The following is a 24,478-nucleotide window of genomic DNA, read 5'->3' on the forward strand; positions in this document are numbered from 1 at the left end:
GTAAAGCAGTAAAAGCCCAATATGGCAGAAGCGGTCGGTCTTGCGCGGTAACTAAAGCAACATTTCAACTAACACACTGTCATATTCAACACTAATCAGCACAAGACCGCAGCGATGAGGGAGAGACAGAAGAAAAAGAAGGGGAGGACATGGGCAGAAGCTGCTAAGACGGTATTTACTGTCGTTCTATTCAACGTTTGTTGTGCTTGTTTTCCCTTCGCTCCCACTTGTACAACTGTTTATGAGTTCATGACCCGCTGGTGCAGACGAAATGTTGCGTATGCAACGCAAGGCCTGCTTGTCGGCTAGCTAAGCACTGGGAGTCCATCAAGATTGGCTTGACAGTCTTGTGGATTCATTTACAGAAAACAGCTATATCAATGTCTCCATGTAGTTTGCTTTAGTTGTTGAAGTTGTAGATAGGAAATTGACAGAATGATTGTTTCGACCGCAGACATGTCTGTGTTGCTTTAAAGTAAACACGAAGTGTTGCGCGAGCGTACAGCTAGCCAGTTAGCAAGCTATGCTAACTCAAATTCAGTTTGACAGCTTGTTCTGAACTGACAAAATACATTGAAACATGGTCGTTGTCAAGTGTCTAGCTCTCCAGCTAGTTCTAATCGCCCTATGTCGATGGACATTAGCTATAACGCTAGGTAATGACCAATGAACGACAGCTAACGTTAGCATGGTAGTAGTCAACTTGCTAGCTAGCTACCTAGCTACATCAGTAGTGTTTATAAACTATTTATAAAGTTGTTTTAGCTACCTGGTCACTGTATTGGCCATTCGGTTTTTAACATGCTTAGCTACCTATGGCTACATGTATTAGCAAACCATTGCTGTTACTAGTTTTGATTAGCTATGTTAGTGTGTCTTGTTTACACAGTGTAGCTAATTAAAACTAGTAACAGCAATAACATAGCTAGCCAGCTAGCTAACAGTCGTTAGTTGACAGCTGACAGTTCGCCTACTATTCATATGAAAACCTTTGTGACATCAAAGATTGGTGTAACTAAATCAAGATAGACCACAGCCTGTCAATGGGAACAAATTAGTCATAGTGGGCAGAACCAAGCACAAGTTAGCGAGATCCTATTTGCCTGTTTTAGCAAACATATGCATATTTCCGTTAGGGAACGCCTACTCTGTGAAGTGCGCGTGTCCAATAACTCAATTCGCCTTTGCGCTCCTAAACAACGCGATTTTTAAAAACTTTGGCAAAGGGTAAGGTCTACAAAACTTAGTCCACTCTGTTAAAAACAGATTTTAGTTTGGGGAACTATTGTGAATGTAATGTAACTATACTGTATTGAGACCAAATCTTTCATCATGAGATAATTTGAAGAATGTCGGCCAAAATCCATCTCCTTCCATCTTCTCCCACTGCTGGCCACTGAGCTTCCTCTCATTACCATATTTGGTAGTGAGTGGAAACGCCAAGCGGATGCTTCACATTTATACTTCCAGTGAAATATCTGTCTCATTGTTCTGTCTGTGGTGACGTCATCATGGCTAGAATTTAGGCTAGCTACATCAGCTATGATGGTGGTGGGTGGTGAGCTTGTTCAGGCTTTCTCATTTTACACATACGCAAAGGAAGTGAATCGTGCTTTGGTGAGGTCATTGAGGTCTGTCTTATTTCCAGCAAGACACATATTCTCTTGACAATGGGTAAAAGCATGCACTTAATCATTGTTGACAGACTCATTCCCAGAGGTTGACTTCATGTCTTAACAAACCACACCACTAATGAATGTGCTAAAAACCGTATGCGTAGGAGTGCTGATCTAGAATCAGGTCCTCCCTGTCTATGTCATTTTATTAATTGTGATCTAAAAGCCAAAACTAATCCTAAATCAGTACACCTTCTCTAAGTAAGAGCTATGACATGACATCACAGAAGTATAGAACACCTCAGTTGAAGCTTACTCAATTGGCATGTTCATTTCATACAACTAGGTCCTAATTCCATACCACTAGGCCCAACTATAGAATTGTGGGTTGATAATGTGTAGTAACACCATAAGCAATGTCAACACTAGTCTAGGACAGGTTGACATGTTATTGTCTTTAGGCTAGAGGTTGTTTTACATTCTCAAGTGGTTTTAGGTATGTATTACACATTATTACACTGCAATCCATTGACCGATTTTGTGCTTTATTCTTTCAGGTATTAGAAAAGTACCCCAACACACCTATGAGCCACAAAGAGATCCTACAGGTGATCCAGAGGGAGAGACTGAAAGAGATTAGGTAAATAAACAGTCTCTCATATGTCTTCTGTTTGTTTTCAAAGAAAAGGTCCTTTTTTAGATCCCTTTTTAAGGTTCCTTTAGGTCGCAGTCTTCACAGTTTTGACTTCATTTTTGATACACAAGATCAGCACACTAGGCCAAGTTTTGTTTATGAATAGCAACACATCATTTCTTCTTGTTTGATTGATTGCTCATGTTCTTTCCCTTTTTATTTTCTTCTTCTTGGTGGTAATTATTACATTCACATAATTCTAATGATTTTGTTTCTTGTTTCATTTTTTTCACTCTTGTCATCCAGAAGGTAAGACAAAGCAAGTTTTGCCCATCCCTCCCTTAACAAACTCACTAAAATGTTCTTTGTTTTTCCCATTGCATGTTAACAACTTGTACTTGTTACAACATGTTATTAGCAACTTGTACTTGTTACAACATGTTATTAGCAACTTGTACTTGTTACAACATGTTATTAGCAACTTGTACTTGTAACAAGAAGTTACAACATGTTATTAACAACTTGTTCTTGCATGTCAGGTATTGTTATTTCAGGCAGCACAGTCTAATAATTTCAGCTGAAGCTCTGAATACACTACACTGGCGCCTGATTCACACTATAGGGCCAAACCGGGCCAGGCTGAGGTGTACTGGGTTGGCCAGCTTGGCCTGGCTACACATCCTCAATAGTTGCTGAAACTATGCTGGAAAGGACAATGTCAAAAGGAAATGTCACAGCCAGTACAGTTCAAGTTGGCTCTGTAGTGGCCAGTCAGCTGTCTGCTTCATTGGATGTAACTGGCTGTGCTTTCCTCTTCTCCTGTTATCTAGTGGTACTTCCCCGCTGGCCTGTCTCAATGCTATGCTCCACACCAACTCTCGCGGTGAAGAAGGGATCTTCTACAAAGTACCTGGACGAATGGGGGTCTACACACTGAAGGTCAGTTTCAAATTTGTATAAATCTAAAGCATGAAACCAATAAGCGCCGACATATCTCTGTGAGATTGACATGCCATTTTTTTACTAATAGGCAGCTCCACATTGTCAATAAGTATGAGCTGTTAAAAGTATTTATGATGACACTGCTTCTCTATGGAAGGAGAATGAAATGTAGAGCAACTTTATGACTCACACAGCGAGCTTGACAAACAATTGGAAATTCACATGAATCATTATTAATTGCTTTGAATGTTAGGAGTCATTCAAAGCAGTTCGTGTTATGGGGGTGTGTATGTTATAGAATGTGTACAGTGAGTGGACAAAACATTAAGACCACCTTCCTAATATTGAGTTGCCCCCCCTTTTGCCCCCAGGACAGCCTCAATTCGTTGGGGCATGGACTCTACAAGGTGTCGAAAGCATTCCACAGGGATGCTGGCCCATGTTGACTCCAATGCTTCTCACAGTTGTTTCAAGTTGGCTGGATGTTCTTTGGGTGTTGGACCATTCTTGAAACACATGGGAAACTGTTGAGCTTGAAAAACCCAGCAGCGTTGCAGTTCTTCACACAAACCGGTGCGCCTGGCACCTACAACCATACCCCATTTAAAGGCACTTAAAATATATAATACACTCTCTGAATGGCACACATACACAAGCTATGTCTCAAGGCTTAAAAATCCTTCTTTAACCTGTCTCTTCCCCTTCGTCTACACTGATTAATGTTTTGTACACTCAGTGTATGTTGTGTGTTTGTATATAATGTGCTGTATTTATATAATTTGTGTATATATGTATGTTGTGTGTCTGTGAGTAGAAGGACATTGGGGACGCGGTGAAGGAGCTGTCTGAGGAGGGGTCCGAGGAGGACGATAGTGATAATTTGTCTGATTCCCAGAGCACAGAGAACAACAACTACACTAACAACCAGGAGGGCATGAGGGGACAGTGGAGGAGGAGAGGTATGATACTACTTCACAATATATTTATAACATCACTCTTTTGAATGAGGAAATAGGGACAACGAGAGGTAGGATACGGTATATTTCGCTATACATTTATTAGCTTCACCTTTTTCCATGATGATTAGGCTATTATTGCAATACTTGAAATTTACTGAAATACAGTGCATTTGGAAAGTATTCAGACCCCTTGACTTTTTCCACATTTTGTTACGTTACAGCCTTATTCTGAAATGGATAACATTGTTTTTCCCCTCATCAATCTACACACAAAACCCATAATGACAAAGCAAAAACAGTTTTTTGTTATTGAATTTTTGCCAATTTATTACAAATAAAAAAATGGAAATATTACACTTTACTCAGTACTTTGTTGAAGCATCTTTGGCAGTGATTACAGCCTCAGGTCTTCTTGGGTAAGACGCTACAAGCTTGGTACACTTGTATTTGGGGAGTTTCTCCCATTCTTCTCTGCAGATCCTCTCAAGCTCTGTCAGGTTGGATGGGGAATGTCGCTGCACAGCAATTTTCAGGTCCCTCCGGAGATGTTAGATCGGGTTCAACTCCGGGCTCTGGCTGGGCCACTCAAGGACATTCAGAGACTTGTCCCGAAGCCACTCCTGCGTTGTCTTGGCTGTGTGCTTAAGGTCGTTGTCCTGTTGGAAGGTGTACCTTCGCCTCAGTCGGAGGTCCTGAGCACTCTGGAGCAGGTTTTCATCAAGGATCTCGCTGTACTTTGCTTCGTTCATCTTTCCCTCAATCCTGACTAGTCTCCCAGTCCCTGCCGCTGAAAAACATCCCCACAGCATGATGCTGCCACCACCAGCCTTCACCGTAGGGATGGTGCCAGGTTTCCTCTAGATGTGACACTTGGCGTTCAGGCCAAAGAGTTCAATCTTGGTTTCATCAGACCAGAGAATCTTGTTTCTCATGGTCTTAGAGTCCTTTAGGTTCCTTTTGGAAACTCCAAGCGGGCTGTCATGTGCCTTTTACTGAGGAGTGGCTTCCGACTGGCCATTCTACCATAAAGGCCTGATTGGTGGAGTGCTGCAGAGATGGTTGTCCTTCTTGAACTCTGGAACTCTGTCAGAGTGACCATCGGGTTCTTGGTCATCTTCCTGACCAAAGCCCTTCTCCCCCGTTTGCTCAGTTTGGCCGGGCGGCCAGCTCTAGGAAGAGTCTTGGTGGTTCCAAACTTCTTCCATTTAAGAATGATGGAGGTCACTGTGTTCTTGGGGACCTTCAATCCTGCAGAAATGTTTTGGTACCCTTCCCCAGATCTCTGCATCAAGACAATCCTGTCTCGGAGCTCTACGGATAATTTCTTGGACCTCATGGCTTGGTTTTTGCTCTGACATGCACTGTCAACTGTGGGACCTTATATAGACAGGTATGTGCCTTTACAAATCATGTCCAATCAATTGAATTTACCACAGGTGGACTCCAATGGAGTTGTAGAAACATCTCAAGGATGATCAATGGAAACAGGATGCACCTGAGCTCAATTTCGAGTCTCATTGCAAAGGGTCTGAATACTTATGTAAATAAAGTTTTTCTGTTTTTAGCAAACATTTCAAAAAAACAGTTTTTTGCTTTGTCGTTATGGGGTATTATGTGTAGATTGATGAGTAAAACAATGCATTTTATACATTTTAGAATAAGGCTGTAACGTGACAAAATGTGGAAAACTTCAAGGGGTCTGAATACTTTCCGAAGGCACTGTAGGTTCCGATACTCATTTCGGTGCCAACCATTGCTCTTTATATTTAGGTGAATGTCCCACTCAAGTTATTGTGGTGTTTCCATTTTCAGTATTGAGTGTGCAGCTGTACATTTCTTGATTAATACTATACATCAGACTGTTGCCCATCTTAGTAACACTTTAGAAGGAGATGAAGTTTAGGCCATTTCTGTCATTCTCTCTGTCCCTTAAACATTTTAAGCAACGGTTACAACAGGAAATTCTTTTTTTGTTTGAGTCAGATCTGTGACCACTTCCTCATATACACAAATGAACAAGTTAAGGAACCGTTGAAGTAAAGTAGCAGCATATCTTCTGAGCCCGGGGATATATTCTTTTCTTTTTTCTTTTCTATTTTTATTGTTCTTAATATCAATGCAAAAAGCTCCATCAAAGCAAATGCTATCAAAAGACCCAAAAAGACACAAGTCAAAGGATAACAGCTACGGTGAGTGAGAAATAAAGATGTAAGCCTTGTTTAAAAAAACAGGAAATAACCATTACAAAAGTTGTTTTACATAATCTTGCTACTAACAGTTTTTTTTCTGGCAGTTGGAAAGTCAAGGAGTCTTCGATTAAAAAAAAAAATGCAATGCACATCCAGGCCAACTTTCTGTGTATGTTTTCAGCAATCTTTTAGATGCAACATAGATTTGTATTATGTCTGACTGCAAAACAAAACATATCTACTTTGGTATATCCATCTTAAAGATGACCTGAAACACTCAATCAGCATACAACTTGTGTATTTATGTAAATGTTATCAGTGTTTTGGATGTGAACATTGGGGTTGTTGTTAAGCGTATTAATGTGTTATTGACTTTGTCTAAGTTGTGCTGTGTTTCCTTCCCAGTGGCCTCCACGCTGTCTTCTGATCCGTCGTCTCCTCAGCCGCGTTGTTCATCTCCCTCTGTCCCCAGTAGCAAGCTCATCTCTCCCTCACAGAAACATAGCAAGAAGGCTCTCAAACAGGTAGGCTACTGGGCTGATTCTCCATCGGTCTTTTATTCACTGGTTAATAGAGACCAGTTCTCTCTTTTCTCAACAAGACTAACCTGGGTAAGTAAAAGTTAAATAAAGTACTGCTGCTGACCTGGTGCCTCATAACCTGCCTGACAGTGTCTCAGTGATGTGCCCTCAGTCTTTTCCACAAGTACCTGGAGTAGCCAGCCAAAAGAAAAATTAGCTAGGCAGGCCTCCCCAACATTATTTTTGTTGTTGTTGCCGAATTACCTATATTTTGATGGCCTCTGGTACATTCTAATGCCTTGATTCCATCCGAAATACACAGCTAAATTATTGAATTCTTTGTCAAATTTACCTCCCAGATTGGAAAAAGTTGTTGTTATTGGACATGACTTTACAATTTACATCACTGAGAATGTATGAATTCAGTGTATTGTTAGTTATTTTGGATATTGTCTAGGCCTAGGCTTCTATGATCAGCACGATCTCCTAAGTAAAATAACGTTAAACCTTTTTTAACATTTCGTCTGTCTTCTCTTGAGATCAAAGTTTTATTTACAGTTTTACTGCAATATCTGAATTGCCACAATGTTTGTTCTTTAAATTATGTATTTTCTTTTAACAGAAAAATTGTCCACTGCACACATTATCTTGAAAAACGAATGAAAAGTGGCTGCTATGTGAAACACCCAAAAGAAAATAAATGAATGTGCCAGAAAATAATGATAAGGCTAAGTGGATTTTGACACATCAATACCACTTATTCTACATTACATGAGAAGTGCAAACTCAGGGCTCTACGCTGAGATTTTTAACCAAAAGTGTTAAACAAATCAAAATATATTTTACATTTTAGATTCTTCGAAGTAGCCACCCTTTTCATTGATGACAGCTTTACACACTCTTGGCATTATCTCAACTAGCTTCACCTGGAATACTTTTCCAACAGTCTTGAAGGAGTTCCCACATGTTCTGAGCACTTGTTGGCTGCTTTTCCTTTACTCTGCGGTCCAACTCATCCCAAACCATCTCAATTGGGTTGAGGTCGGGTGATTGTAAAGGCCAGGTCACCTGATGCTGCACTCCATCACTCTCCTTCTTGGTCAAATAGCCCTTAGACATCCTGGAGGTGTGTTGGGTCATTGTCCTGTTGAAAAACAAATTATATTCCCACTAAGCGCAAACCTGCAATGCTGGTTAAGTGTGCCTTGAATTCTAAATAAATCACTGACAGTATCACCAGCAAAGCACCATCACACCTCCACCTCCATGCTTCACTGAGTCTCAAAAGAACACTCGGTTGGAACCAAACATTTTCAAATTTGGATTCGTCAGACCAAAGGACAGATTTTCACTGGTCTAATGTCCATTACTCATGTTTCTTGGCCCAAGCAAGTCTCTTCTTATTATTGGTGTCCTGTAGTAGTGTTTTTTTTTGCAGCAGCAGCAATTCGACCATGAAGGCCTGATTCACGCAGTCTCCTCTGAACAGTTGATGTTGAGATGTGTCTGTTATTTGAACTCTGAAGCATTTATTTGGGCTGCAATTTCTGAAGCTGGTCACTCTAATTAACTTATCCTCTGCAGCAGAGGTAACTCTGGGTCTTCCTTTCCTGTGGCGGTCCTCATGAGAGCCAGTTTCATCATAGCGCTTGATGCTTTTTGTGACTGCACTTGAAGAAACGTTCTTGACATTTTCCACATTGACTGACCTTCATGTCTTAAAGTAATGATGGACGCATCCACAGGCACACACACGTGACCACCCACACCCGTCCATTTAAAACATTACAATTTTATCTCCTGTTAGGGCCTATAAATATTTCATAATATAATGTACGTCATTTTTTTTAATAATAATTGTTTAAAAAATTGTCATTTGGTTTCATATTCTATGAGTTATAATTGTCATAGTATAGATTTCATGAATTGTCTCTTTCCAATTACGTATTTGTATTCCAGTTTCTAGTAATCTAGTGAGGTTATTATCAGAATTCTGAAGAGGTACTTATCGCATTAGGGGTTCTCCCCAGCAGTATGTGTTCTGGATTTACATAAAGTGAGCTTTCAAATGTATCATGCAATACTTTGTATACTTTGGTCCAGAAATGATTGAGGACTGGGCAGGAGTATGGGTGTGGTTAGCCCTGCTCTCCCCACGGTTACCCAGCAGCTTGGTGTGATGTCCCGTTTGTACTTTGATTGTATTATAGGAGTTGAAAAATCTTCACTGAATTTTCCAGGAGTATTTCCTCCAGAGTAGAGTGTTGATTGTCTTGGACTTGTTTCTAGATACTGTAGATCAGGTCTGTTTGGATGCATTTTGTTTTCTTTGTCCAGACCTTTATGGTGTTATTTAGAAAATACCTTTATATCTTCCTAGTGAGTGTATTGATTGTCTTCATAAATATAGTTGTACTTATTGTTTTTTCTATTTGTTGGATTTGCATCTGTCTCCATTTACCTGTTGTTGCTGGGTTCATCCATACAATAATTGATTTGAGTTGGGGGGCCTTGTCAACTAGTCTAAAGAAGGCCAGTTTTATTGCTTCTTTAATCAGACAACAGTTTTCAGCTGTGCTAACATAATTGCAAAAGGGTTTTATAATGATCAATTAGCCTTTTTTAAATGATAAACTTAGATTAGCTAACACATCGTGAGTTCAACACATCGTGCCATTGGAACACAGGAGTGATGGTTGCTGATAATGGGCCTCAGTAGCCCTATGTAGATATTCCATTAAAAATCAGCTGTTTCCTGCTACAATAGTCATTTACAACATTAACAATGTCTACACTGTATTTCTGATCAGTTTGATGTTATCTTAATGGACAAAAAAATTGGCTTTTCTTTAAAAAACAAGGACATTTCTAAGTGACCCCAAACTTTTGAACGGTAGTGTATGTCCTAAATCATTCTTATTTCAATGGTTCTTTGTGTGATTAGCTACCAGCTATAAAACCAATCGGCAGAAATGCTATGAAAATAGCTACAGCAGCATTTATGTGTTGCTATAAATCAAAACTTGCACGCTCTTATACTTTACTTTTTGAGTTTGCACACATCTGTTTTAGGCGCATATGCGAGTACAATGGTCGCTCTTTTAGAGCCCTGAAATTCTCTCACAGAGACTGCAACCAACAACAGAGCACACAAATCACACTGCCCACAGGTACCTAGATGAAACCAGCAGTGTTTCCCTGTCAACGCTCTCTTTGTGACTGTCCTATCAGAAGATGCATATCGTTCATTCTAGTGGAAGAGGGCTTGGCAGAATTTTTTTTCTGACTAGCCAATTGAAAAGTAGCTTAGTTTAATTTAAGTAGCCGGCAATAAATGAGCCTGTAATCAACTGTTTAGCCGACAGCCGGCGCCAGTAGATAACACTGCTTGCTCTCTGTGCTAATAAACTGTAGCTCTAGTTGCTCTAATTTGGCTAAAGACACCAGTTTTGTAGAATAAATGCACACTTGACATTCACTGTGCTTGTTGAATTTAATAACTTCTTTGTTACAAATAAAACACCTTGTGTAAGTTATTTTAAAAGACATTGGGGATGCGAATGAGACAGTCGTGAAGCGGGCACGACAAAACCTATTCTCCCTCAGGAGACAAAGATTTGGCATGGGTCCTCAGATTCCCTAAAATGTTCTACAGCTGCACCATCGAGAGCATCCTGACTGGTTGCATCACTGACTGGTATGGCAACTGCTCTGCCTCCAACCGCAAGGCACTACAGAGGGTGGTGCGAAGAATGGCACAGTACATCACTGGGGCCAAGCTTCCTACCATCCAGGACATCTATACCAGGCGGTGTCAGAGGAAGGCCCTAAAAATTGTCAAGGACTCCAGTCACCCTAGTCATAGACTGTTCTCTCTGCGACCACACGGCAAGCGGTACCAGAGCGCCAAGTCTAGGTCCAAGAGGCTTCTAAACAGCTTCTACCTCCAAGCCATAAGACTCCTGAAAATCTAGTCAAATGGCTACACAGACTACTGCCACTCTCTGTTGTCATCTATGCATAGTCACTTTAATTAACTCTACCTACATGTACATACTACCTCAACTAACCGGTGCCCCCGCACATTGACTCTGTACCGGCACCCCCCTGTATATATATATTTTTTTCTGCTGCTCTTTAATTACTTGTTACTTTTATCTCTTATTGTTATCCATGTTTTTTGAAACTGCACTGTTGGTTAGGGGCTCGTAAGTAAGCATTTCACTGTAAGGTCTATACCGGTTGTATTCGGCGCATGTGACTAATACAATTTGATTTGATTTGATCGTAATTATCTGCACTGCTGTGGAACTTTCAGCTGTTTTATCGGTTTATTAGGCAGAAATAAACCCTATTCAAATGAAAATCTGCCTGCAAGGTGAGGCACACAGAGTAGACAGTAGGCGTATTTTACATCTAACTTTTGTACTGTATATTGAAAACTATTTACAGGGAAATAGAAAGAATGAAGTGAAAATGTAGGCTAATGCCACTTATTTCTTTGTGGAGTGTTTGACTTGCCTGTTGGATTGTTAGACAATACGATATATGTTTTATATTGAAAGTGGTGTTGATTCTAGACTAAATCACATAATATATACAGTACCAGTCTCAAGGGTTTTTCTTTATTTTTACTATTTTCTACATTGTGGATTAATAGTGAACACATAAAAACTATGAAATAACACATATTTCCATATTTGTTATATCATAGTTTTGATGTCTTCACTATTATCATCTATTAACCAAAAAAGTGTTAAACAAATCAAAATATATTTAATATTTGACATTCTTCAAAGTAGCCACCCTTTGCCTTGATGACAGCTTTGCATACTCTTGGCATTTTCTCAACCAGCTTCATGAGGTAGTCACCTGGAATACATTTCAATTAACAAGTGTGCCTTGTTAAACGTTTATTTGTGGAATTTCTTTCCTTAATGCGTTTGAGGCAATCAGTTATGTTGTGACAAGGTAGGGGTGGTATACAGAAGATATCCCTATTTGGTAGAAGACCAAGTCCATATTTTGGCAAGAACAGCTTAAATAAGCAAAGAGAAATGCCAGTACATCATTACTTTAAGACATGAAGGTCAGTCAATCTGGAAAATTTCAAGAACTTTTAAAGTTTCTTCAAGTCCAGTCGCAAAAAACATCAAGCGCTATGATGTAACTCAATATGCCACGTTGAGGGGGGAGTCTAAGACAGGAGCGAACATTCATCTTGGCACTGGTAATTAATCTCTTCCTTTCTTCTTTCCTATTTTCCTTCCTTTTTTTCTCCCTCCCGATTCCTCTTTTCCTTCTTCTCTGTCCCACAGGCCCTGAAGCAGCAGAGGAACCAGCGGAGACAGGGGGGCATGCCCACCACCTCCAGCCCAAGACTGCTCATCAAGAACGTGAAGGACATGGCTGACACCATTGCCACTAAGACCGGTAGGTGGCAGACATAGACATACAGTATATGAGCTCCAAAAGTTTTGGGACAGTGACAATTTTGATGTTGTTTTGGCTCTGTACTCTAGCCCTTTGTATTTGAAATGATGCAATGACATCAAGGTTTAAGTGCAGACTGTCTGATTTAATTTGAGGGTATTTTCATACATATCGGGTAAACCGTTTAGAAATTACAGCACATATTGTACATAGTCCCCCCATTTTAGGGGACCAAAAGTATTGGGACAAATTCACTTATGTGTAATAAAGTAGTATTTGGTCCCATATTCCTAGCACGCAAGGACTACATCAAGCTTTTGTCTTGGTTGTGTTTCAGATTATTTTGTGCACAATAGAAATTAATGGTAAATAATGTATTGCGTTATTTTTGGAGTTACTTTTATTGTAAATAAGAATATAATATGTTTCTAAACACTTCTACATTAATGTGGATGCTACCAGGACTATGGATAGTCCTGACTGAATCGTGAATAATGATGAGTGAGAAAGTTAGACTCAAAAATATTATATCCCCAAGACATGCTACCCTCTCACCATTACAATAACAGGGGAGGTTAGCATTTTATATCATACCCCCAAGACATGCTAACCTCTCACCATTACAATAACAGGGGAGGTTAGCATTTCTGGGAGGGTATGATATTTATGCCTCGAACTTTCTCACGCATCATTATTGAAGATTCATTCAGGATGATCCGTAATCATGGTAGCATACACATTAATGTAGAAGTGTTTAGAAACATATTATATTCTTGTTGACAATAACACTTAGGGACTGTGTACAAAAGGTACCGTCATTTCTAAACGGTTTACCCAATATGGATGAAAATAACCTCAAATTAAAGCTGACAGTCTGCACTTTAACCTCACATAGTCATTGTATCGTTTCAAATCCAAAGTGCTGGAGTACAGAGCCAAAACAACAAAATACTTTTGGAGCTCACTGTAGCTACAGTGCATTCGGAAAGTATTCAGACCCCTTGACATTTTCCACATTTTGTTACGTTACAGCCTTATTCTAAAATGGTTTAAATAAAAACATTTCCTCATCAATCTACACACAATACCCCATAATGACAAAATAAAAAAGGAAATATCACATTTACATAGTAAAGTATTCAGACCCTTTGCTATGAGTCTTGAAATGGAGCTCAGGTGCATCCTGTTTCCATTGATCATCCTTGAGATGTTTTTAAAACTTGATTGGAGTCCACCTGTGGTAAATTAAATTGATTGGACATGATCGAGGCACAGATCTGGGGAAGGGTACCAAAAAATGTCTGCAGCATTGAAGGTCCCCAAGAACACCGTGGCTTCCATCATTTTTAAATGGAGGACGTTTGGAACCACCAAGACTCTTCCTAGAGCTGGCCGCCAAACTGAGCAAGCGGGGGAGAAGGGCATAGGTCAGGGATGTGACCAAGAACCCAATGGTCACTCTGACAGAGCTCTAGAGTTCCTCTGTGAAGATGGGAGAACCTCCCAGAAGGACAACCATCGCTGCAGCACTCCACCAATCAGGCCTTTATAGTAGAGTGGCCAGATGGAAGCCACTCCTCAGTAAAAGGCACATGACAGCCTGCTTGGAGTTTCCCTAAAGGACTCTCAGACCATGAGAAACAAGATTCTCTGGTCTGATGAAACCAAGATTGAACTCTTTGGCCTGAATGCCAAGCGTCACATCTGGAGGAAACCTGGCACCATCCCTACGGTGAAACCATGTGGGTGGCAGCATCATGCTATTGGGATGTTTTTCAGTGGCAGGGACTGGGAGACTAGTTAGGATTGAGGAAAAGATGAACGGAGCAAAGTACTGAGAGATCCTTGATGAAAACCTGCTCCAGAGCACTCAGGACCTCAGACTGGGGAGAAGGTTGACCTTCCAACAGGACAACGACCCTAAGCACACAGCCAAGACAACGCAGGAATGGCTTCGGGACAAGTCTCTGAATGTCATTGAATGGCCCAGCCAGAGCCCGGACTTAAACCTGATCGAACATCTCTAGAGAGATCTGAATATTGCAAAAATGGCTAAACTGTTTTTGCTTAGTCATTACGGGGTATTGTGTGTAGATTGATGAGGGGGGAAAAAACGATTTCATACATTTTAGAATAAGGCTGTAATGTAACAATATGTGAAAAAAGTTGAGGGGTCTGAATACTTTCTGAATGCACCGCACGTTATTGGTAGAAGCCTACAGGAAACAATCATTATCGATTATGGTCAATGATCATCTCACGCTAGTCTCTACCTTTTCTACACAAAGCACTGTAGTTATAGCTTTCTTATCCAGTTCCAGTTTTGCCGTGTACATCAGTAAGCCTTTCCTGCTTCCACAATGGAAATAAGTTGTCTTATGCTCATTTATATTTTACCCAGTGTATCAACTTGTGTGGCTGAGTTGTGTTTAAATCAAATCAAATCATGTTCCTCTCTCCATCCGAACAGACTCCTGTCCTGCTTCTGGTACCAGGAAGATGTCTCAGAGGTCCAGTCGACTCAGTGCACGTAAGTACTAGATATTTCAGGTATTTCAGACATTCCAGAATGCAGATGATAGAATTTGCATTCCATATACCGCAGCAGCGTGATCGCCAATTCAAATACTGGCTCGGCGAGATCGTGTTACTGCCGTGACCAGATCCTACATTTTAATAATTTAGCTGAAGCACACTTATAGGGGCAATTAGGGTTAAATGCCATGCTTAAGGGCACATCAGACGATTTTTCACGTTGTCGGCTCCAGGATTCAATCCAGCGACCTTTCATTCACTGGCCCAATGCTCTCAACCGCTAGGCTACCTGCCGCCTCTGTAGTAGACTCATCCAGCTTGTCTTTGTCATTTAGATATAGTAGGCTTATACTGTATGTACCAGTCTCTGTTGGCCTGGTCCCAGATCTGTTTGTGCTGTCTTGCCAACTCCCATGATCATTGACATGCCAAATACAACAACAACCATAGAAGTTGGCTACAGCACAAACAAACCTTTTTAGTTATTTTTTATGATTTACAGGGGATTTATCTTCTCTTGTGCTGTGTTTTTATTAATCCAGGGCAACTGAAGCGTACCAAGTGTGCAGAGATAGACGTTGAGACACCAGACTCTATCCTGGTTAACACCAACCTGCGTGCCCTGATCAACAAACACACCTTCTCTGTCCTGCCCACAGAGTGCCAACAGAAGCTACTCACACTGCTGCCTGAGGTCGACCAACAGGTACTAGACACCGTAAGGTCTCTGTCGACAAAGGGGTTTAAAACCAAGAGACTCAACTTGCAATTAATTTCTGTAATCATCCACAAGGTATTTGCAGGAAATAATCCCATGGGGAGTCTCTCTCATCTCTCTTTATGAACTGATGATGATAATGACGATGATGATACTATCGATAATCAGATGGTGATGACAATAATGCTGATAATGATTGTCACGATGATTGTGATAGTGATAATGATACTGCAGTTTATGATGATGTACACAAGTTATCTCTGTCTGTATCTTTAGGCCTGTATGGATGGTCTGTTAAAGGTCACCAGTTCTGCCTTGAACAATGAGTTTTTCACATCAGCAGCTCAGTCCTGGAAAGAACGACTGGCAGAAGGTCAGTGCTTCTAGCCTGGTCCCGGATCTGTTTGTGCCGTCTCGCTAATTGTCAATAGCATGATAATGACCATTGGCAAGACTGCGTAAACAGATCTTGGACCAGGCTACTGTGCTTCTGCTTCAAAATAGAACTTTTTATTAAACATCATTTTTCACAAGGTTTTTTAAATGTCTCATAAACCTTTTTTTAAAATTTGTATATTTTCCAAACCACGAAGGTGAGTTCACTCCTGAGTTGCAGCTGAGAATGCGTCAGGAGATTGAAAAGGAGAAGAAGGTGGAGTATTGGAAGGAAAGTTTCTTTGAGAGCTACTATGGTGAAAAGTAAGTCATTTTTCAGGGCTGGAATCTGTAAAATACATTGTAGTTATTGTTATGTCATTCAAGCTTTTTTTTTAACCTGCAAGCCTCTGTTTGCATATCCCTCAGATGTATCCTTTCTTTATAGTTGGCTGACCTCTCTCTCTCGCGCTTTATCTCTCTAAATTTCTCTCTCTCTTTCCCTCTCTCTCTCTCACTCGTGCTTTCTCTCTCTCCCTTCCTCTCTTCCTATCCAGCTCTGGACTCAGCTTAGAGGAATCCAAAGAGCTGCTTGAGTCTGGTCTCAGTCTGGAGCTCTCAGCCACCAAACCCCAGTTGTCTCCTCCAACTCAGCCAAGTCCTGCTGGCCAAGCACTGCAAGATCCCAAGGTCCCTGAGAACAGCTGCCATACTCGTTCTTCAGAGAGGAGGCTCCGATCATCATCACTGCCTATAAACCCTACATGTAAACCCATAGATTCTCCATGTAAACCAATAGAACCTCCATCTAAACCCATAGAGCCTTCCAAGCCAAGACCGGAACCAGAGCCTGTTCACGAAGAAACAGTACCAGTCCCACCCGTTGTCCCACCAGTTATATTACCGAAAAATGTACAGAAGACACTGGCGGTTGAGTACCCCAGACACAGGACTCGTAGCAGAGGTTTATCCCTGCCTATAATGGCAGTGGAGGCACCTGTTGTGAGGAGACAGGACGTGATGGACTCAACCTCAATGGTTACTCCACTTGGGGAGAAGCAGATGGAGGAAGAGGAACAGGAGCTGAAAGAAGCTCAGCCGGAGACCCCCCATTCCCCTGAGATCCCACAGTCCCCTGCCCTGGAGAGTCCTCCAGAGGTTTGCTGCAAGAAGGAGCTCAGGTCATCACTGCCGACCGACCTTTCAAAGCCAGAGCCTCTGGGCTTGGACGAGCACAGTGGGGAGAGGAGGGAAGATGTTGCACCAGAGAGAGGTGCCTCAGTCTCAGTGTCAGTCACCCCCGTATCCACCCCTCTATCCACTCCCGTATCCACCCCCGTATCCACCCCTCTATCCACCCCCGTATCCACCCCCGTATCCACCCCCGTATCCACCCCTGTATCCACCCCTCTATCTACTCCTATATCCAGCCATGTATCTACCCCCATATCCACCACCCCACCCCCAGAGCCGTTGAAAAGGAAGTCCTCATCCAGTGAACAGGAAGTAGAGCTGACTCCAGAGAAGAGGGCCCGCATCACTCCACCGACAGTATCTGTGGTAACCTCTCCAGCAGCCACCATAACAACAGCACAGAGAGTGCCTCCGCTTAAGGTAAATATTGTAATTCTTTTTACAATTAAATATTGTATATTGAAATGTATTTGTGGTGACTAAAAACATCAGGTACGAATACATACACCAGGAAGGCCCACACATGTTAAGCTTGTGTTCTTTCTTGTTCACTTTCCTTTTCAGATTCCTGTGTCACGAATCCTATCGGTCCCTGCATCTCCAACCCAGGTGTCCCCCAGGACACCTCTCCCTGTCCCCCTCAGCCCTGGCCCCAGCCCCGGACGCACTGGTGCTCGCACTCTGGCTGACATCAAGGCTAAAGCCCAGCTAGCCCGGGCCCAGCGTGCAGCAGCAGCTGCTGCAGCCAGCTCCTCCTCTAAAGGTGCAGTACCAGGCCCAGGACCAGGAGGAGGCAATGTAGAGCATAGAGCTTCAGCCCAGACCCTCCACTCCAGACCCCCCTCCTCCACCCAGTCTCAGTCAACCACCAGGCTGTCAGTAAGTAGCATCACTGGTCAATCTACCTGTCAATCACCTGATGCAGTCACCACACCAGCCCACTCCAGTTCGGTCCAATCATCAGGCTCCTCTGTGCCCTTTGACCTTAGCCTGTCTCAAAGAAGCTCCAACACCGGTAGAGCGTCTCTCACTGATGACCAACAGAGAGGCTACTCCGATGGTCTGATGAACCCAGGTTCTCTGATGGGACCTCAACATGGGAACATTCAACATACGTCATACCCACCAGGTCCCCAGTCAACCTCTAGCTACACTTCATCTGTGTGTGGTGTGAAGAGCCAGTATGTATCTGGTGTATCTGGAAGCTCCATGGCAGCTAGGGCTATCCACTTTATCCCAGCCAACAACCCTCTGGTCACATCTCTCCTCCAGGGGAAAGAGGTCCCTCTGGAACAGATCCTCCCCAAGCCTCTGGCCAAGGCCGATGTCCAGATGGCCCAGGCCAAATGCCATGATGACAAAGGGACGATAAAGTCTCACAGCAATGCTGGAACAGCCAGTGGTGAGAATAAGAGCCAATACCTACACGCTGGTGGTGTGGAGGACTACAGTAGATCTGAACAGCAAGGATCCATAGGCCAGTCCACTTCCACCATACCTGGAACAAGAGCAGGAATGTTGGCAGAGCTCCAGTGCCATCAAAGGGAAACACCTAACAAAGACATCCAGGAACAGATCCTTCAGGCTCTGTTGCACAGGGCCACCCACCAGCACCAGAACCAGCCATTTGGGGTCTCAGGTGGAGCTCAGCCTGCACAGTTCGGAGCTTGTAATCTGGGGCACCAGGAGTGTGGGGACCATCCCCGGTTCTCCGCAGGGTTCCCTGGACGGAAGAGGATGTCCAGGCCTGCCCTGTCAGGGCACTACCTCCTCAATGTCTCCACGTACGGACGAGGCTCAGAGAGCAGTAAACGCTTCCACCCATTGACCACGGCTAACACCTCACTGACCCCACTGGCCAATCTGAAGAGAGAGCACATTGGGGGGGAGAGGCTGGCTAACGAAGGGGAGGAGTCAGTGGAGAATAAGTCTCATTCTAACCCTGCTGGAGTCAAGATGGAAGAGCAGGGCTTCTCAGTCACAAAAATGGATGACTTTCAACACTGCTCCAGAATAATGTCTGAGTCTCCATCAGTGGGGGGCTGTATACCGGAGCAGGAGGACAACAGTTCAGCCGGTACAGATAGAGACAGTGGCACTTCTGCAAGAGCCAAAGAAACCAAACCTTTCACCCAATCACAATCACAGCACAGGAGGCACCCGGAACTCTGCAATACTAAACAGGGTGGTCATTCCGAGCCATATCGTTTATCTGTATCTCCCCACGTGGGGACCATGGACCCCAGTACTCACCAGCATTCGTCTGCCTTTCAAACCCAGAGACCTCCAATCGATAATCAGGAATCCATTGTGGGTTCCTGCTACGGTGGCACCATCAGCATGTCTGTACCTCATGCTCTGAATCACAATGCTGCTGCTTCAGGCACCACTTCCAGCGCCTCCCCCTCTGTGTCAGGTAGTGGTGGGGACAGCGGCAGTGGCACCGGCAGTGTCATGTCTTTCTCAGTGACCGTCACCACCATACCTGCCGGTCACCCGTTGGACCACAGCAGCCAGGGGGAGGGGTCTCCAGAGCAGGGGTTTATGGAGGGATCTGGTATAGAGGACGTTCAGTCTAAATGCTACTGCCGACTCAAGGCTATGATCATTTGTAAAGGGTGTGGGGCCTTCTGCCATGACGATTGCATTGGCCCTTCAAACCTCTGTGTCTCGTGTCTAGTGGTACGATAAAACTACTAATAATGGAATAATGTAGTGCTGAGCGAATAACTATTATTTTTCCTCGGTTCAATTATTTGAATTGCATTTCTGTGAGCTCTATGCAGTTTCTGTAGAGTTACATCAGATCAAGCCTGAAACTGTGTGATGTAGTAGGGAGTTGTAGTTCCTAACAGGACCATGTTCTACATAGTTTAGCTCAGAAAACGTGCTAATAACTACGTGCGGTCTGTGTGGAGCAAGACATGGGGAGGAGAGAGAGCACGCGATCGAGAGAGCTCGAATGCAGTTGCTTCGCGAGCATGAAAATACATGATCTAAGTGTTTGATAGTTGGTATTTAGCAGTCATAAAAGTATGCCTTATTTACTTTGAAGAACTACAAAATAGTGATTTTTGTTGTACAGCATAGGCAGCAGCTCTAAATGAGATGACGACTCAGAATGAAGTAAAAAAAAGTCATAAAATAAAACAAATACTTTTATAAAATAATGTGAATAAATGATGGTTAATCAGTGATACACAACAATGGCCAGTCATTACCATCATGTGACTTTTATTAATTGTTTTATTATTTATTCACATAATGTATAGTGCATTTAATGTTTAAAAAGATCATCAAAATCGAAAAACGGATTAAAAAAAATTGGAATCGAACCAAAACCAAACCGACTTCAAAAATCACTAATCGCTCAGCACTACATAAAATGTAGAAATTATCTGTTTCAGTTCTTTATTATTGCACCAAGGAACAAATCAGCATCAAGTCATCTACCACCATCAACAAGTAGCGGTGACGAGCAAGGTCAGTTCCATTTAAATTCTGGAAGTAAACTGATTCAAATGTTTTTATTTCAATTCCGATTCTAATTTGAAAAGAATGACGAATTGGAATGTCAGTGTATTTCCTGAATTGACTGAATTGAAGTGGAATTGACCCTAACCCTGGTTACCAGGGTAAAATGCACAGTGGCCATACTCAACCCAGCACATGGTTTTCAGTGGGGTGGCAAATCATTTATACTGGATGACACAACAAGGTTGGTGGCACCTTAATTGGGGAGGACATGCCTAGCGAAACTAAGTGGAATGGTATCAAATACATCCATTTGCTCTGTTTCGGCCATTATTATGAGCTGTCCTCTCCTCAACAACCTCCACTTTCATCTATTACATCTGAAAAATAGTTTGTTTTGTACAATTCACCGATCAGTTCAAATCTTAACCTTTCAGACTTGAGACAAAAGTTGAATCTTGGCAATATTTTGCACTTGGACATGTTATTGTGCTATATTTTTGTAAAGATAGTTTAGATTTTAAAAAAGGAAGAAAAAAATGAATGTTGCTATTTTTGTAGAACGTAATAACAATGTTATGATAAAGACTGCCACTCCTCATTCGGGAGTTTAAGTTATGATGTTTTAAAAGGTGAAGAAGGGAGTTATATTCATCGACCCCTTGAGGTTTGTGTGTAGGTGGGGGGAGTACAAATACTGATTTTATATAGATTTTAAAGGTCGCAGTCAATCATTTATATATATATATAGTACTAAAAACAAAGTTACAGATGTGTTAAAAGATAATAGATATTTCAAATGATTTAGATTATAAAACATTATTTCACATAACGATTGCACTTAGCGTTTCTACTAACAGGGGTGACTGACACTGAGACTGTATAGTACATGTAGTGTACAGCGTTTGTACTCTAACATGGTGATGAAAAGTAAAAGCATTTCACAAATAAATTGATAAATAGTGCCCTTCAAGGAGCAAGCTGAGTATAGTCTGATTCCAGATCTGTTTGTGTTGTTTTATGGCAATGACCATAGGAGTTAGCAATACACCACAAACAGATCTGGAACCAAGCTACAAACGGAGGTCTTTGCCATTTCAGATCATCGTGTGAAGTTTTCCCGACTCCATGAACTCCATAAACCTCGACTTGTAGATATTCTGTCTCATGACGCATTTGTTTTCATATATGTTTGTTGTGTATAGCAGAGTAACTATTAGCAGTGATGTACATTTAAAACACTCAGAGAAAGAAAGGAGAAAAATGAAGATTTGTTCTTGTATTATTCTTTTGCTTTGTAAATATTGGCTTTCGTTGAGCTAGATTTAGAAATTAATTTAGCTTTATGTTCCTTGCATAATTAAGCATATCCAACATTTTATTGTTTTTAATTGCAAAGGAGTTTATATCTCTAAAAGAAACTACGCAGAAATGTGTATTTTAACGCTAAATGCTGTGCTATCATGAAACCATTCAAAGTTGTATAGGCTCCAGGTACAGTATTCAGGTTGATAGGCGGTAGAGATACAATTTACTAGCTACATATAAAACAAAGGAACATCATATGGGTATGCATGGTGATTGCAATTATAAAATCTAAATGTATCAATCATATTTTTGAAATGATCTGACTAAAACTCAAGATAGTTGCTGTGTAACGGTATATTTTATAGAAATAATTTCCATGGTAAGATGCCAAAGTCACCTTATGAAACAAAATGATCAGATCTCGTTTTTAAGTGTCTGACTAGTTAAACAAAGTAATATATTTTAATATAAAAAAATCTATTTACAAAGCATTTTTAAAAACAACAGGGTATTTACTAGAATGATATACAGTACAACGGCCAGTTTATTAGGTACACCCATCTAGTATCGGGTCAGACCCCTCTTTGCCTCCAGAACAGCCTGAATTGTTCGGGGCGGGGATTCTACAAGTCAGAAACGTTTCACAGGGATGTTGGTCCATGCTGACGTGATGGCGTCACACAGTTGCTGCAGATTGGACGGCGGTACCCCACCGCCACCAGCCTGTACCGTTGACACCAGGCAGGATGGAACCATGGACTCATGTTGCTTACGGCAAATACTGACTCTGCCATCAGCATGACGCAACAGGAACCAGGATTTGTCGGACCAGGCTATGTTTTTGCACTCCTCAATTATCCAGTGTTGGTGATCACGTGCCCACTAGAAACACTTCTTGTTTTTAGCTGATAGGAATGGAATGGTGGTCGTTTACTGCAATAGCCCATCCGTGACAAGGGTTGATGAGTTGTGCGTTCCGAGATGCTGTTCTGCACACCACTGTTGTTCTGCGCCTTTTATTTGTCTGTTTGTGGCCCGCCTGTTAGCTTGCACGATTCTTGCTATTCTCCTTCGACCACTCTCATCAATGAGCTGTTTTCACCCACAGGACTATCGCAACATTCTCGGTAAACGCTAAACACTCGTGCGTGAAAAGCCCAGGAGGGTGTCCGTTTCTCAGATACTGGATCAGGTGTGCCTGGCACAACGATCATACCACACTCAAAGTCTCTTAGGTCACTAGTTTTGCCCATTCTAACGTTCAATCGAACAGTAACTGAATGCCTGTCTGCCTGCTTTATATAGCAAGCCACGGCCACGTGACTCACTGTCTGTAGGAGTGATCAATTTTCGTGAATGGGGTGGTATACCTTATTGACTGGCCGGTGAGTGTATATTGGCTGTCCCTTTTTCTTATGTTTTTGTGTGAAAGAGTGGACAGACCACAACATAACTTTTGTAGCAAAAAAAACATCCCCAAGTTTTCTGATTCTATATGACCCATGTATTTTTATGGAAATCTACATGTCCTTTTCCACTGAAGTCCTGCCTGGAATATTGTAACCATCTGAACTGTATGCTCTTGTAACGACTTTGGTTAATAAGATATGGGGCATTGTTTTGTCTTACACATATTTTCAGCATTATGTGCTTATTTGGGGGAAAATGAATACAATTTCATGGCACCATTTGTAAGTGGTCTGTGGATTGGATCCAGGTGTGGGTGTGTGTGTGTGTGTGCTTAAAAGTTAGTTGACGTCTTTATTTACAGTCACATGATTCTTTATAGTCTCAAAAAGTTCACAAAGTCTGCATCCAAAATGGGCTGTGGTCAAAAGTAGTGCATTATATATGGAATAGGGGGCCATTTGGAAGCAGCCAAATGGTTCATATATGAAGGGTGCATCTCTTGTAAAGATGAGAGACCCAATATTTATGATTTGACCCCTATCATTGCAAACTTTGTTAATTCATTTGATCACCTATAAAATTGTATAAATTTTATTTTAAATAAATACATGTTTTAGTCTAATTTGGTTTCCCCAACATCTAGTATTAATTATATATTTTTTATGAATTTCGATGTTGTTCTATTAACTGACTTGTGTATGTGATGGATTGCAAAGAGAAAGTCGTTTTTACCCACATTTTGTAAAAAAGGCAGCTGACATCTCGTAAAGTTTAAGAGAGCGTTGAATTATTGATTCAGTAGCCTACTCCACTTTGTCCTTTTCTCTCAAACCATGATTTACTTTTTTTAACCCATCAATAGCTTAAATTCAGAGGGATATATTGATTCGATCCCATTTTTAAACCGAAGGACAGAAAGTAAAGGGTGAGGATAGACTTGGTTAGGAGGAAACGTTTCTTAAGTGTCATCCAATAATGGTTTGAAAATGTCTGTTTGTCTTGTGAAGGGTGTGTTCCCATCAGTCTGTCATTTTTTTGCTGTTTTTAGATGGGAAAGTCTCCATTTTAAAATGCAGGTGAATGTAATATAGTAATCAGCACTTGTAAACAAAGTGTATTTTATCAAACTATATATTATGAATAAATAACAATGAAAAAACATTTTGAATG

The 24,478-nt window shown here is 41.6% G+C and overlaps 1 protein-coding gene across 2 annotated transcripts; it reads left to right on the forward strand.

Annotated features, from left to right (window-relative positions):
* On the forward strand, window positions 1–24,469 carry LOC106603742 (putative Polycomb group protein ASXL2). Of its 2 annotated transcripts, XM_082974621.1 has the most exons (13): window positions 1–171; window positions 2,174–2,256; window positions 3,081–3,189; window positions 4,007–4,151; window positions 6,278–6,340; window positions 6,746–6,864; window positions 12,180–12,294; window positions 14,765–14,824; window positions 15,372–15,535; window positions 15,824–15,920; window positions 16,141–16,246; window positions 16,480–17,536; window positions 17,681–24,469. In XM_082974621.1, exons 1-13 carry the CDS (start codon window positions 115–117, stop codon window positions 19,805–19,807), a joined length of 4,302 nt encoding a protein of 1,433 aa, XP_082830747.1. In that variant the 5' UTR covers window positions 1–114; the 3' UTR covers window positions 19,808–24,469. The 2 variants fall into 2 exon arrangements, with proteins under 2 accessions (XP_082830747.1, XP_082830750.1); XM_082974624.1 differs by lacking the exon at window positions 6,278–6,340.
* Window positions 24,470–24,478: the final 9 nt, after the last annotated feature.

Source organism: Salmo salar, chromosome 01, assembly GCF_965601325.2.
Source record: "Salmo salar chromosome 01, fSalSal1, whole genome shotgun sequence".
Lineage (NCBI taxonomy): Eukaryota > Metazoa > Chordata > Actinopteri > Salmoniformes > Salmonidae > Salmo > Salmo salar.